At 36.3% G+C, this 16,918-nt stretch overlaps 1 protein-coding gene across 2 annotated transcripts in view; it reads left to right on the top strand.

Annotated features, from left to right (window-relative positions):
- Positions 1 to 16,918, top strand: part of CUL1 (cullin 1) — a 113,352-nt gene that overhangs the window by 83,570 nt on the left and 12,864 nt on the right. For both annotated transcript variants that reach the window (XM_027856821.1, XM_027856820.1), the window contains exons 9-13: positions 736 to 866; positions 10,974 to 11,081; positions 11,159 to 11,265; positions 14,100 to 14,148; positions 14,450 to 14,581. In XM_027856821.1, the coding sequence (XP_027712622.1) occupies positions 736 to 866; positions 10,974 to 11,081; positions 11,159 to 11,265; positions 14,100 to 14,148; positions 14,450 to 14,581 (527 nt within the window). The remainder of the gene's footprint in view (positions 1 to 735; positions 867 to 10,973; positions 11,082 to 11,158; positions 11,266 to 14,099; positions 14,149 to 14,449; positions 14,582 to 16,918) is intronic.

The raw sequence follows: 16,918 nt of genomic DNA, 5'->3' as shown, positions 1-16,918 counted from the left end.
AATTTTAAAAAGCAGTTTTAGAAGTCTTAATGTATATATAATAGTCCATACCCATAGCCCTTCACCTGCAAAGAAAGGAGAAAGAGATGTATTTTCTCAGCTTCTCGGGACCAATTTTTGTCACAACTGTAGAACATTTAGTTTAATTTTTCTGTATGCAAGAGCATAGTTTTAAAATATACTGGTTTTTAGCAGAACAAAAAAGAAACAACAGTTTTTCTTGAGGAATGTACCCCACATCCCAAGACCTAGTAGTCATCATGATTGTTGTAAAACAACAAAAATAAGTGATCTTTTCTGTAGGTAAATGTTCCAGAGTTGTATGTACTTAAGAGGTTTGGAGAATTTTAAAGTTATTTGAGCCTTTCTCACTAAATATTATTCTTCTTGCCTACAGCCTGTCCACTTTCCATAAGTAGAGCAGTACAGAATTTGGGTAGAAGCTAATGGGGCAATGATATACATGGGGAAAGTTAAAAGGATATTTTATTTCAGGGGTAGTAGAATAAAACAGCTTAAATGCCGAATTATATAAAGCAGTAGTTAAAAGATGAGATAAGTTTGTGCATGTAATTTAATATTTTTGTTATGGAGCCTGTTTTTAAAAAAGATTCAAATTATATTTCAGCAAAGAAAAGAAATTCCCTTTTTAGTACAATGAACCTCATATGGAATTGATAGAAAAATATTTCATTTTGCTGAACATTTTTAGAAATAATTCTCCTTTTCTTCTAGATTTGGGACGCATGTATAATCTTGTATCTCGAATTCAAGATGGCCTTGGAGAATTGAAAAAACTTTTAGAAACGCATATTCATAATCAGGGTCTAGCTGCAATTGAAAAATGTGGAGAAGCTGCTTTAAATGTAAGTAACGTTTAAGAGAGAATTTGGCAAAATATAATTGTACACAGTGAATAAGTGTTGTATTTTTCCATTTTTAAGTTTCCGTTGGTTAATTTTGACTGGAACTTTGCTTAGGAACACATTTAATTTTATTTTTCATAGGAGAAATTTCTTGGTTATAATTTTATAATAATTTTCACATTTTATACTATTTCTGCCAAGTCTCAGGTAAAATATTTTTATTATTAGCATTTATATGACTTACTGGTTGTTAGTTTTAGTCCTCATTTACTGTTTCCACCTTCAGCCTTTAAACCAGAAGAAAACAGGTTTCATATCCATCCAGGAAAATAAGGAAAACCCTATCGAACTTTTGGTATTATACTGCTAACCACCCATAAGCCATAGTTTAAAAAACTTTGGTCTGATTATTTATTGTGTGTTGTCTCATATGAGGCTAGTTGTTCTGTAAATAGTTAAAAAAAATCTTCAAAGATAATAAAATTACATTCTTTTGACCAAGTAAGAATTGGTGGTGTTGTAAGGTTATCTAGATGTATTTTTTGCTTAGGAAAAGGTTTTATACTGTCACACATCCTTGCAACATGTAGTATTTCTTTAGTCATTCAAGTTTGAAGATGTAGCTAGAGTAGTGTCTTGAAAATCTAGAAAGGATCAGTGTCACGTCCTGGAGAAAAGTCAATATTTATAGATGGACAAAGAACCATGAGGTAGAGCAGTTAAAGATGTCATTGATGATTTGGGAGAGTAGTTTCATTTGAGTGATAAAGTTAGAGGACAGGTTGCAGGAGGTTGAGAAATGATTGGGAGGAAAAGTAAAGGTAACTTTTTCTAGGATTTTAGCTATGAAATTGGAGGGGAGATATAGGCCTATGAAAAAGTCTGTCGCTTTTTCTATTGTATCATGATTGTCTCTTTCTTCTTTGTTTTATATCCATCTGCACACTGCTTTATATGTATGAATACTGAATATTGTTGCTTAGCTGACGTAGTCATTGAGCCTTAAAACTGAAATTTTCTTTTTTGTCTAAAGTTTGAACTGTCAAAAATATGCTTACTAAGTAAAATTATTTGTCATTTAAAGAAACCCACCGGAAGATATCTCTTGTTGGCTTAGAAAGAAAGGCAAAATAAATAGGGAAAGCATTCTCATTTATCCATGTGTAGTGAATACATTTACATTCTATGATTTTGAAAGACATCTTTCACCAACCCTTTTTGTAGTGACCTGTTCAGTTGCCCCAGCTTTAAGTTAATGGATTACAAAGATTGAGGTTAACTGTGACTGTGAATTTTTTTAAGTCAATTGATATAGTTAGGATTTTTTTTTTTTTTTTTTTGGTAGTATCTTGGGTTTGGGTTAGGGCACCTCTGGACTTGTGATATCATTGGTTTCAGGAACTCCTGGTGAGGCAGTTTCCTCTGCTGATACATATCAGCAGTTGCTCTAGGGGGCAGGTAGGTGGCACAGCAGATAGAGCACCAGTCCTGGAGTCCGGAGGACCTGAGTTCAAATCCGACCTCAGACACGTAACACTTACTAGCTGTGTGACTCTGGGCAAGTCACTTAACCCCAGTTGCCCTCACCACAAACAAACAAACAAACAAAAAAAAAACAATTGCTCTACAGCTTAGTGTTGGTGTCTTGGGCCCTGAGAGATTGTGGCTTATCCAGAGGCCCACAGCCAGTGTGCGTGATGAAAGTGAATTTGCTTAGGATAAGGAAAATAGTCTTTTTTTTCCCCCACATTCAGTGAAATCTCACTAATTTGGAATAATGACGGAGAAGTTACATTTGAGTTAGCAATCGATCCAAACTGTCGAATATAGAGAAACCTCACTTTCTGGTAATATGGTACTAGTACTAGTAATACTAATACATATTGAACTTAGTGAACTTTTGCTTATAAACTTCTACAGTAATGAATAGAGGAAAATTGTTTTTGTAAGTTAAGAAGGTCTTATTAATAAGCACTTGTTTGACTCACTTGATGCTCTATATTAAGCAACTAAGATATATGTTGTCTTTTTAACAGCATAAAAAGTAACATTGAAGGAAAGTATTACTTTAGAAAATTAGTTGCTTTCTAGCATTTTAAATAGCACTTTAAGCACCTGCCATGTGCTAGACCCTAGGAATCACAGACAAAATTGAAATCTCCTCTTCCTTCAAGGTGCTTTCTTGAGGAGGTGACTACTAATGAAAGCTGTCATGTAGGGGGTGACATTTGAAACGAGCTTTGATAGAACCTAGAGGTGGTAAGAGATTGCATTCCATATATTGGGGTTGGTCTATATTAAAACACAGAGCTGGGAGATGGAATGTCACATGTGAGAAACTGAAAGAAGGAGAGAACCTGGGTTCAATCTTACTCAAATGACCCTTCATAACTATCTGTGGGGCTATGAGCAAAGTACTTTTTGAACTTCGAAGTTTTTTAATATGTAAAATGACAATAATAAAGAGGATATATGCAAAGTACTTTGTAAACTAATGTATTATGAAAATAACAGCTATCATAATTATTATTATCTTGATTAGAAAAACCTTTCACTAGTGATAGAAAAGAACATTACAGTGTATCTCCAGATTACTATAAATTCTGAATTAAAGGAATTCTAAATCTCTAAGATGTTCTTACATGTATAAAATGAAAACCTTCTCTTCCTGCATTCTCTAACTTCCTCCAAGACTGATAATAACTGAAAATGATGATTGGTTGATAAGTGATTCAGGGGGAAGTGAAATTTATCTTAATATTTATTAAGTACTACGTAATAGAAACTGCTACTTAATGAAATGCTTTCCAAAAGGGTGTTAGTCCTTAAAAATGTTACATTTTTGGTGCAGCTGTGTCTTCTACCCTGCACTTCATTCTTCATTCAGCCAACTTAAGATGCTTGTTTAGTCAAATTCGGAAGCAGGGCGTCTGATTTGTCCACATTTCCCTAGGGTTCCAAACCAATTGGAAAAGTCAGAGTCAGCAGTACCTCTGACTCCCAATTTGACTGACCCAAGAATTTTGAGTTTCCCTTAACTACTATATCCCTTTCATGCCTATTCTGTCATCAAATCCCATATATTTCTTGTGTAAGACCACTGACTAACTTCTGCACAAAGTTGATAGAAGCCGTGATAAATGGTAGACCATCATCGAACACAGCAGCACAGTTTGGTTGTCGGGCAGTGTGGCTTTGATGACAGTAAATCATACCAGGCTTAATCTAGGATAGTTATTTGTAGATAAACAGGTAGATATAGGAATAACTAATTTGAACTTTTAAAAAACTTTTGGCGAAGCATACTATTTGCTCTTTTTTTTCCTCCTCTGTTTTGTTTCTTCTTTCTTGTGGTTCCTCCTATTGTTTCTAATTCTTCTTTACAACATGACTAATGTGAAAATATGGTTAATAGGAATGTATGTGTAGAGCCTATATCAGATAGCACGCCGTCTTGGGGAGGGAGGGGGAGAAAATTTAAAACTCAAAAGCTTATGGAAGTGAATGTTGAAAACTAAAAATAAATTAATTGGAAAAAAAAAAAAACTTTGGCAAGTTTGTATGGCAAAAACCCAACGTGTGTGAAGGGGACAATATTTTGTTAGTACCTGAAAAGAAAATAATAGGGACAGATACTATGAAAGTGACGGCGGGGGGAGTCACTTGAGGATCAATTCTGGGCCTAGTTTGATTTTAATCAACAAGCATTTATTATTTAACATTTTTATGAATTATTTAAAAGAGGGTGTACACACTAAAATTGCCAGATTTGCAAATAGATAAAAAATCTTCTAGATAGGTAAAATACCTGAGTGACTGGTATAATTTGTAGAAAGAATATATGAAGTTGTATCAATAAAGAGAAAAGTAAACAAGCTATGTTGTGGCAAGAATGTGATATGTGATGCATTAAGGGAAAAAATAGTGTTTCCTCATTGAAACTAGCCGTAGAACAATACCTGTAGCCTCATCTCAGTGGCTATCAAGTGGTTCAGGGGATGGAGATTTGTAGACAATGGCAAGAAAAGCAAAACATAAATAGGATGAATATATTGTTAAGTTGATAGTTTTTAGGAAGTAAATACCTTTGGTAGTAAAATGTTTGGTGAACTATTTAAAAACAAAACAAAAAAACTTGCCAAAGACTGGTGCTAATTAATTAGTAAAACATACATTAAATGCCTACTGTATGACAGATGCTGGTAGGCTTTGGAAATACAAAAATGGTTCCTGATCTCAAGGATCTCACAATCTAGTCTGTAAACTGGTATTAGAAAAGTATCTATCTAAGCTATACTTAGAAAACAGTGGTCTTTAAAATGCTGCCTCATCCTTAAACTTAGCCACAGTTAATCAGTCCGGACTGTTGTACCCTATTTCCTCTTTCCTTGAGCCCCCATTCTTAATGTCATCACCCCTCTCTGCAGTTAACTTCATCACCCACCTTACTGAAAACACTAAGATTATTAGGCACTCTCTGCTTCTGTCCTTTCTACCTTAACATACCCATTTCTTCGCCTTTCTCTCCCTATCTCAAAGGAAGAGGGAGACTTTCAAAAAATGTACTGATACCTTATGTCTATATACCACAAACATTTCCACATGTATTCCCATCCACCCTCTTGTTACTAAGAAAATCAGTTAGGCAAAACCAGCTGATAACTGTGGCTATATCTGCATATAACATTCTGATTCCTTTGTTCCCCATCTTTGCTTGTGAAAAGGACTTGAATTTTAAGAGTTATCTTTCTTCATTTCCAAGGCTGACACCATTATATTCTTGATATCATCTGTTCCTGTCTTTCTTAGAACTCATTTACTGTTCTCTCTTAACATCTCCAACCTCTCCTTTCAGACTTTTCTACTTGCAAGTATAAATCTCTCTTATCTCAAAAAGACCTTATTTATAACCCCTCCTACCTGTTGTTCTTTTCCTACCCTCCTTTCACCACAAACAAGCTGTTTGTTTGAGAGTGGTTACTCTCTTCACATTGCATATTTGCCTCCTTATGTTATCTCTGACTTGCCTTGCTTGTATTTTGTCCATTTTGCATAGACATCTGAAGCTGTGGTTTTATTGTTTACTTCTGTGCTGCTGGAGTCTGGGCAGATATCTATACTACATTTCTTCTTCCTTTATTACTACTCCCTATGGTCTTGTTTGCTTAAACTCTTGATGGTCTAAGCTGTGAGTATGCAGTTTTATCCCTGCCCTTTTCTTTCTAGTATAAAGCTTTTTTGATTAGGTTTCCAACCTCCAGGAAAATACTTTGTTACCAGCTCTTGTTAGAGGTATTCTATCCGTAGTCGGGAGCCTTTCCTTCCAATGTTTTAATCCTTGGTTTAACAATCCAGAATATATCAGTTCATTCATCCATAGGATTATAGGTGAAGAGGTCATCTAATAAAATGCCTTCATTTTATAGATATGTACCCAGGGACTTGAAGTGATTTTCTCTCCAAGAGAAATCACCCACAAAGTTTGTCAATGATCAAGCTTTGAGTCTTTGATTCTGAATGTGGCAGCACATTTTACTGTACCATACTCCTTCCCATTTTCTCAGATCTATGTTAATTGGTCGTTCATTTCCCTTATCTTCCTTTCTTTATTGTAGCCTTTGCCTTTGATAAGCAGAAGGAATGAAAATATAATCTGTGAACCAGAGGTCTTCAGTTTATTGTCCAAGAGTTCAAAATCCTTAGCAGTCCCATCTAGGTTCCCTCTGGTAATATCATTTATGCCTGCATAAATATCCAGAACTGGATAGTAATCGTGACCACAAAGTTTGCCCAAGTCTAGGGTTTTTTTCCATCATACCTGGATGCATGCTACAGGAAGATAGCCAACTTTATTATTATTAATTTCCTGTCAATAAATAGCTTTCTCAGTACTCCTCAGCAGGGACTGCTGCTCCCTTTCTTTGACTACTTAACTGGGATGATCATTCATCTAATCTTCCTAATGGACAACTTTAATTGCATGACTACTATTCAGAAATCTTCGGTAACTCCTCATTGGCCCAAAAGATAAAATATAAACTGCTAATCTGTCATTAAAGGTCTTCCACAATCTGATTCTGATCTATCTTTACGGCTTTGTTTTTAACATACTATATTTCAGCCAAACTGGTACAATGGATGCTCCTACCCTGCCATCTCACATCCCCATGTCTTGGCTCCTACTTTTCCCTATACCTGGAATAGCCTTCTTCCTTTTGAAGTTTCTCCCTGTAACTACTCTTTTCCTCTCTCCTGCCAAAGAAAAAAGCTGAAAATTATTTCTCCTTGCTAGGATGTCTCATATCACTTTTCTTGGACCTTGCTTATTATCTCTTGTATCATACTTGGTTATATATTTAACTCCTTAAGGGCAAGATCAATGTCATATGTATTTTTATAGCCACAGTGTCTTACACATAGTAGATGTTTAATAAGTGAATGAATTAAATTATCTTTTATCACATTGACCAGTTTTCTAACCCCTTGAATAAGGTCATTTTATTATAGTACGTTAGTCTGAAGATATCAGAAAGTAGCATAAAGAAAAACCTATAATTAAATAATAGCTCATTTCATACTCAAATAGCAGATAATCACAATTTGGTCATAGTTGACTTAGATACATATTATTTTTGAGGCAGTAGATGTGCCTTCCTATTTATTTTTTCTTATATTAATGTTAAAAATTAATTTTATTCCCTGAGCATACACAAACTGGCATTGGAGGGAGGCACCTCAGAAACATTCTGGGTGACAGGGGGAAGCCAGACTAGGATTAAAAATTTGTGACAGGTAACTGACAAAATGGATTATCTGCATGCAGATAAATTGATTTGACTATATTGCTCCATAGTTTCTTGTATATGTGTTTGTTTGTTTTTCTGGAATGTGCGCTTTTACATGTTGTGTGTATGTTAACTGTTAAAGACTGACTGCTGCTATCCCTTGCAAAAAAGAATAGTGACTTAAATAAAATGAAGTATGATGCAGTTTTTTAACTTCTGGTTTTCCAAATAATTGCATGACGAAATAAATGTTTTTATGTATGTATACATGTATTGATGTATACACATGTATATGTACATCTGCTTATTTGCTTGATTATATATTCTGTCCTATCTCCCCACCTCTTCTACCTTTCAAAAATAAAAGAGGTAGGATCTGTGACTTTTACTGACTATTTAAAATTCTACCGTGCCTCATGCAGTTTTTTGCACAGTGGATACTTTTTTAATGCTGGTGATTCACCCCAATAAACTCTTTCTCCACAAATTTTCATCTTGAGTAAGCCCCCAAAAGACATTCTTCTTTTAAGTGTACCTTGAATGGAAAACTGACTTGGTCCCCTACTGGCCACTCTAGACCTATTCTAGACAATTCTTTTGCCTTTTCCAAGTTCCCCACTCTGTCATCATTCTAGGCTACAGGATCTGTCCACAGGATTGTAACATATTCTGTTTTTGCTCATGTCACTGCATTTGGAATACCTCACCTCTCATCTGTGTGTTGGTATCCCTAGTTGATAGTGTATGTGTATATATATTTATATCTTTGTTACTGTTTCCTGGGGAGAGGCATAGATATAGCTAATAGCCAGGAATTATGTCTAAGTGAAGTTTTTAATGACGTGAATTACTCAAAATTATATTACATGCTAAATTTGATTTATTGTGTTTAAGAAATGGAAAGATTTTTAAAGTATTTAGTATGGTATATCTTGATATCTTTTATATTTGTGAAATGTTTTGAGAATTTTCCTTTTGATTGAAGAAAAGTACAATTGTGTGGAATAAGATGTTATTATCTCCGTCTACTGCCTTCCTTTTAAGTCCTAACTGAAATCCTACCTTCTACAGAGCCTTTCCCCAACCCCATTCTAGTACTATCCTTCTATTAATTATTTTTTTATTTATCCTGTGTATAACCAGTATATGTATATGTTTGCTTGTTATCACCATATTTCGTCTCCCCCCATCCCCCATTAAGATTGTGAGCTCCTTGAGGGCAGAAACTGTCTTTTGCTTCCATTTTTGTAGTCCCCAGTGCCTATTTAGCGTAGTGCCTGGCACACAGTAGTTGCTGATTGAGTATTGAAGATTTTTATTTGAACATTATTGTTGAATTTCTAATTAGAAAAAGTAGAGTATGTTTATATACCATGAACTTTTAAATGAACCTCTATTACTTGAAGATGTCTCAAAAACCAAAGCAGCTACTGTATCATTGACTCCAGTATCTTTGTCTTCAGGTATCTGTAGGTCTTTCCTATTTTGATAAGACCCTTTCTACCTGTTAACTTTGTTACCTTGCTTTTAGGAGTAATGAGTATTACATTCACTAACTTAATTACCTTTACATCCATTGTACACTAGAGGGTGCCCTTTTAATATTCTATTAATCCCTCGTAATCTTATCTGCACAATTCTGTTACCTCCTTATTGCCAAATTCACTGACATTTCTACAGTCCTTACTGGCCCCTTCTTTGCGTTTGATACCCCTCCTTGAACTTCACTTTTCATTTTACTGCCCTGACAATCTACTATTTTGGCATTCCTCTCTCGGACAGCCCTTGTGGGTTTTTCTTTTTTTTTTTTTCCCTTTTTTTTTTATGACTTCCTTTTCCTACCCCAAGGTTCAGCTTTCCTCTGTCTTTTTTCTCTAAACGTGCTCTTCCATAGGAAATTCATCCATTTAAAAAAGTTTCAATTTATATACACTAATGACACCTAAATCTTTCTTTATCTCCTGTCTTGTCCGTTTATCTGCTTTCTATCTCCAGCTGCCCAATAGACATTTCCACGTTGACAACTCATTGGCACCTCAGTCTCAGCATTATAAAATTGAATTCGTTTTTTTCCCAAACCACCTCCCAAGTTTATTCAGCTGGACCCTAGATCTTGTCAGGTTTTTCTCTTGAAATATGTCATTGTTGTGGTGGTGCCATCTTAGGCCAAAATGCCATGCTAGGCTTATTTTAAAAATTCCTAAGTAATTGCAAGCTTTTCTCTCTTCAGTACGTTCTCTATCACTCTTCTCCAGGTCCACATCTTTAGCTGCCTGCCAAACATTTCTATTTAGATGTCCTACCAGCACTTGAAATTCAGTATGTCCAAAATTGAATTCATCATTTACCACCTGATCTTTATTTCTGTAGGTGCCACCATCCTCCTCCCAGATACACAGGTTCAAAACCTGAATCATCTTTTCCTTCTTACTCTGCCTGTCACAGTCTCTCTCATTTGGGCTCTCTTCTCTATTCAAACTTGGCACCACCCTAATTGATCCTTATTCTTTCCCCCATTCCCTATCACTCCCCTTTTCAGTCCATCCTTTATCCAGCTATCAAAGTAGTCAAAACTGTACATTAGGAAGACTGTCACTCTCTTACTCAAAATCCCTTAGTGCCTCTAAATAGTCTGACTTTGAAGGCCTTCTGTTGTCTGTCCCCTCTCTTAAAATAAGTCCACCCTTATTCCTCATGACTTTGTGACACACAAACCCTCTTCTCAAAATCATCCCTTTCACTAGCACATAAATACAGCATGTTCATTCCTATACCCATGTCTTGCTCCTTAACTAATCAGGTATCTCCATTTTTCCTTCAACCAGTCTAGTTCTGCTCATTCTTAAAAGTCCAGCTCCTTCAGGAAGTCTTTCCTGACTACTTCTGCTACCACTGAACTCCTCTAGCCCTCAGTTTATTTCACTTAACTCTGCTAGAATAATTGAGTCTTTCAGTGACAAGATTATATTTGGTCTTCATTCAAACTGAGATAATCAGAATCTAGTTACTAAGTGGATAATTTTTTAATAGGATCTTTCATATTTCAAATAATATGACTACCTAGCGTATTTGTTCTTAACATTGGACTTTGGATTTTAAGTGAGATGAGAATGATATTTAATATGTAATTACCTTCCTACCCACTCTTCAATATGCTAAGTGTTTAAAGAAAAGACTAGAAGTATTTTCTGATCTCACTTCTTAATTGTCCTCCAAAAGGTAATCTGAACTGAATGATGAATGTATTTGAGTTAATACGCTAAAATAACTGAACAACTTTACCATCCAGTAACTACCTTCTCTTGTTTTTCCCTCCCTTAAGGACCCCAAAATGTATGTACAGACAGTGTTGGATGTTCATAAAAAATATAATGCACTAGTAATGTCAGCATTCAACAATGATGCTGGCTTTGTGGCTGCACTTGATAAAGTAAGTATGTTTATGTTATAACTGACATCATCTTTTAATGTTGAATTTCCTTAAACTATGTTTTGTATAATTCACAGGCTTGTGGTCGCTTTATAAACAACAATGCAGTAACCAAAATGGCTCAGTCATCAAGTAAATCCCCTGAGTTGTTGGCCCGATACTGTGATTCCTTGTTGAAGAAAAGGTAGTAAATGCCTTAACATTTTAAAATAGACAGTGGAGAAAGAATCTGACCTGATATTTGTGGATTTTTTGTGTGCTAACAGTATGAAGTAAAAACGGGACTTGTGGGATTGTCTGAAATGACCATTGTTCCCATAAAAGTTCTATAAGTTGAAGTATAATAATCAGTCTTTATATGTCATATACCCAGCCTTAGGCATTATCCTGAGCTAATCGCACATCTCCACATCCTATTAGAAATTTCAAACTGGATGTTCCACATGCATCTCCCATTGAACTTGTCAAAAACAGGACTCCTTAGCTTTAATCCCAAACACTCACCCCTTCTGTCAAGGGTCCTACTGTTTTCCAGTCCCTCAGGTTCACACCCAGGTTTCGTTTTAAACTACTCACCCTTTCCTCATATTCTTCTTTTACACTATCTTTCATGTACGTTCTGTGCTTTCTACCTACAGAACTACCATCCTACCCTAGTTTAGGTTCTAGTCACCTCTTGTCTGGACTATTGATACAGCCTTTTAATTGATCTCCCTGCTTCAAGTCTCCGTACTCCTATTCATCTTCCACAGTGCCACCATCTTTCCTAAAGCACAGATCTGACCATGTCACTTTCCCATTCTGTAAACTCCAATGGTTTCTCCTTATGTCCAGGATCAAATATAACATATTCTATTTGGCATTTAAAAGTCCTCACCACCTAACCTCTTCCTATCTTTCCAGGCTTCTTATACTTTCTTTCCTTTATGCATTGTACAATTTAACTATATTGGCTTATTTGCTGTTCTTTTTACGTGCTTCTACATATTCAGACTCTGGTTTTGTACCTGCTGTCCTCCATGCCTGGTGTGCTTGAATGTTTATCTCTTAGCCTCTCTGGATTCCTTCATATGCCACTTTCTGCTGAGGTGTAGTGCCACACAACTGCTACAGCTTTTCCTTCTAAGGTTACATACTCAAACACATACTCTGTATGTGTCCTAAATATACATGTATGTATTCATTTACATATTGTCACCTCCCTTAAGATGTGAGCTCTTTGAGAGCTAGAGCTGTTTTTGCCCTTTTTTCATCACCAGCCCTTGGCATGATTCTTGATACATTTTAAGTGCTTAATAAATACTTGTTGGTTGATTGTCATAAGAAGCTTTAAAGTCTGTGAAGTGTTTTACATACGTTATTTCGTTTGAGCCTCACTACATCTTTGTGAATTCACTGTTACACATCTTAAAGTTTATTTTTATGTTATTGTTTTAGATGATCTCACCTGGATTCTCTGCAGTAAAACAGTCCTTTTGTTCCTCCCTAATTGATTCCCAATTTCATTCCCATCAAAAGCTATTAAAACCTTCTCTTCCCTGCACAAGCCTCAGATGCCTCCTTCTACCCCTCTCTTAGCTAAGGACTTTGCTTCCTTCTTTCTGAGAAGATTGAGTCCATTCAACCTGAGCTTCCCTCTTTTCCAATTCTTTTTATCTCAAAAACCCCTTCACATCTTTCCTTCTTCTACTATTGTCTGATAAATGGAAGCAGCCCTTCTCCTTGCTAAGGCCAGACTCTCTACATGTGAATTGGATCCCATTCCCTCCCGTCTTCTCCAGTCCTCATTTCCCTTGAATCTTTAACCTCCTCCTTATGCACTGGTTCCTTCCCTATTGCCTTCAAATAGAACCAAGCTTCCTCCATTCTTAAAAACTCTTCTCTGTCAAGCTATTGTCCTGTGCTTCTCTTCCTTTTCTCAGCCAAACTCCTTGAAAAAGCTGTCTGTTTACCACCACCATTTCTGTACTTAATCTTGAACCCTTTGCAAGCTGTCTTCCAGCTTCATCACTCAACTGACACTGTTCTCTCCAGAGTTGCCACATCTGGTGATCTTTTTTCATTCTTCATCCTCTTGAACTTTTTGCTGCATTTGACACTACTGACCACCCTCTGCTTGAGGCTCTTCGGTGATGACACTCTCTCCTTTGTTCTTCTCTTGCTTGTTTGACTGCTTCTTCTCCATCTCCTCTGTAGGTTCATCATCAGTGTCAATACTTGTGCAATATGGGTTTTTCCCCAAGGTTCTGTCGTAGGCTTTTCCTTCTTCCTCTACACATTCTCTTTCTTGGTAACCTTATTGGTCCCCATGGGTTTAACTATCATCTCTATCCAGATAATTTCTAGTTCTGTATATCCAGTCTAGTCTCTCCCCTAAGATCCAGCCCCTCATCATTCATTGCCTGTTGGACATTCCAAACTGGGTATTTCAGAGACATCTCAAACTCATGGCACACACAACTGAATTAATTGTCTTTCCCCCTTAAACCCTCCCTTCTTCCAGATTTTCCTGTTTTGTTAAAGGCACTGCACTACCATCCTTTCTGACACCTAGGTTGGTAACTACAGCATTATTCTTGACTCTCTATTCTCCATCACCCCACATATCCAGTCAGTTGCCATATCTACCTTTATATCTCATATTGAATCTCTTCTGTCCTCTCCAACAGCTATCACCATAGTTCAGGTTCTCATTATCTCTTGCCTAAAAATTATTGCCCTAGCTTTCTAAGTGGTTTCAGAATGATCTTTAAAGCAGAACTAGCAGATAGCTAGAAGGGAAAAAAATCATTTGGTTATTAAATAAAGGTTTGCCTTTATGTTACGCAAATGATCATTTGGGTCTGTATAATTTCCTGGTGGTTTATTACTCTGAAATGTTTAATTTGCAATTTTTCTAAACTGCTATTTTTTCTTTGTATTTTTTTTCTTAGTTTTATTATATGGTTATTTTGTAAGACTGTTTAATTCTTGGTTGCATTACAGCCAGAGTTTTGTGCCTTTTTTGATTTATTTCAGCTCCAAGAACCCAGAAGAAGCAGAGTTAGAAGATACACTTAATCAAGTGGTAAGGTGCTTAATAAAGAGGACTCAGTCAGTCTTGGTGATTGACTTTAATCATATACTTTTTGTTATGGAGGTATAATTAAAATGAGAAGTTAATCAGTACTGAGCCAACTCCATGTGGTTTGGGAAGTTTATTCTAAAATACTTCCAAAGATTATTTGGGGGGTTTTTTGTTTGTTTTTTTTAAGCATTTCACAACATTGAAATATATTGCTTATTAACTCTTAAAGCAATAAACTATGATTTTAGCTCAGCAAATATAGAAATTTATCTTAAATGACTCCTAGTATTTGTTTTGACAGATGGTTGTCTTCAAGTACATTGAAGATAAAGATGTATTTCAGAAATTCTACGCTAAAATGTTGGCAAAAAGACTTGTGCACCAGAACAGTGCAAGCGATGATGCTGAGGCCAGCATGATCTCTAAATTAAAGGTTAGTTTAAATTTTCTGTACTGAATTTCATCTTCTTGGGTTTTTTTGGGAACATTTGTTAAAAATGTTAATGCCTGGAGTGAAACTAGCTAAGCAAGTAATTACAGATTATGGGAACTTACAAAGCCTTAGAATTACATATTTTGCATTATTTTGGAGTAGATTCTAATCTAGCTACTGTCATCATGTCTTCTCAATCCCAGAACCTTCTGTGGTTCCCCATTTTGCCTACAGGGTAGAACTCACAGTCCCTAACTTGGTATTCAAGGCCTTCCTTTCTAACCAGCTGCTCCAAAGGGTAACTTGTTTGTTCCAGTGAAATCGGTCTACTTGGTATTCTCGGAATACACCTTTTCACATTCTGTTCCCTCTTTTTTAATGCTCTCCTTCCCTTTCCTTGTCCTTCCAAGGGCTTTCTCCTGAATATTACTTGAGCCAGTGCTGTTTCACTCTATTTCATAAATCTACCTTTTCTCCCATTCCACCCAAATCAGCTATAGCCGCTAAATAAGTTCTGTGATCTATTTTGAAAAATTCTTTTAATGATACATTTTAGAGAAAGAATTCTAATTCATCTCAAAAAAGTATATGCTGTTATCAGTATTACAACCCAAGAAATAATCTAGAAGTCATTGTGATAATCTAGAAATCATTCAGAAAATGCTGGGTATCTTTAAAGAAGATATTGTAAGATATTCATCCATACCTAGGATATTATGTACAGTTCTAATCATTGACTTGAAGAAAATAAAAATGATAGCTAACATTTATATTGTGCTTACTGTGTGCCAGGCAGTGTGCTAAATGCTTTACAATTACCACTTGTTTGATCTTCCCATCAGTGCTGAGTGGTAGGTATTTTTATTATCTCCACTTAACAGATGAGGAAACGTAGGCAAACAGAGATGAAACAATTTCAGCTAGGTCACACAGTTAGGAAATGTCTGAGAACGGATTTGAACTCAGGACTTTCTGACTCTAAGTACTCTGTGTACTACTGCACCACCAGCTGCCTAACACATAATGTGGCTGAGGAAGATAGAAGGACAAATAAAATGCTCACTTCAACCCGAAGTGATTTTCATACCATCAGAGAGTAAGTACATAAAAAAGGAAAGGAAAGATCAAGTAAATCAATAAAATCATAAAAGATGGAAGGTGGTGAGCATTTAATTTTTTTTATCAGATCCCAGGGAATCAGAATTATAGGCCAACTTGAAGCTTCAGATAAATAGTTTAAGGACAAATAAAATTAAGTGCTTTACACAGTAGGTAATAAAGTTGCTTAGAAATGTCTGCCATGTGTGGCAACTTCTACCAGCCCTACCAAAACAAAATTATTTTTTCTTCTGAGTTTGACATCATAGAAGACAAAATATTCCCTGGTGTATCCCATTATCATAGGAGTCATTTAAATCCTTTATATATAAACCAGGCAAGTGATCCCAGAAAAGTATTCTGGTACCTTTCTCCTTAAACCACTTTACCCTCATGTGAAGTTGCTTTTCAACTAATCTTGCCTTCTCTTTAAGCTTACTGCTGACACAAACCATCCTCTGTCCTCATTGCTTCCCGTTTTCTTTCTTGGAATAGGACTAGAGTGAGGTGGGAGAAGGACAGAAGCAGGGCATACTCTTTTCCCTCAGCAGCACTGCTATTCCCCAGTGCTAGTTGCTTGTCTAATAGGCAGCATCTTAAGATCCTGTCTGCTATCTTCATTTCTTTTCTACACTCCATTCCTAGGCCCTGTCCAGTTCTTCAACCCAAAAGACCAATGCTGCTTTTATAATGTAATGCCTAAGATAGCCAGTTCTGAGTTTTCACCTGAAACACAGAAGAATCTTATTTTTTTCCTTTTGCATACCCAAAGACCCACCATTAGCATCAATATGTGGCATTGCCATGTAGGATCATGAAGAGGAAAGGTTGGGTAAGTGTGAGGCTTAGAGGTAGCCTTTTTGTGCTCATCTTTTCCTTGCAAATTAGCTGTAAAAGCCCTTAGAATACTTCAGAAGGGCTGTTTCCTTGTTCCAGGGGCCAGTGATTAATGGAGAATCTGTTTCATTCCACACTGGAGCAAAGTCAGGAAACCCTGGTTGAAAGCTGCCAATGATATCAGTAGAAAGTGAAGTAAATGCCCTGTTTTCTGGGACTCTTGGAAAGACAACAGGGATGGATGAGGGTAACAGAGACTAACGCCAAAAAGTGTTGACACTAATAGAATGTTCCCGCTCCTCATTACATTTTCCTTCCCCCTCTTTGCCTACTTCTGGTCTCCAGAAAAGTTCTTGAGACTGTGGGTTTTTCCCTTTGTATTTCCGTGCAAGTGAGGAAAAG

Source organism: Vombatus ursinus, unplaced genomic scaffold, assembly GCF_900497805.2.
Source record: "Vombatus ursinus unplaced genomic scaffold, bare-nosed wombat genome assembly UNPS02011649.1, whole genome shotgun sequence".
NCBI classification, from domain to species: domain Eukaryota; kingdom Metazoa; phylum Chordata; class Mammalia; order Diprotodontia; family Vombatidae; genus Vombatus; species Vombatus ursinus.
This window is presented reverse-complemented; position numbering and strand designations above follow the sequence as displayed.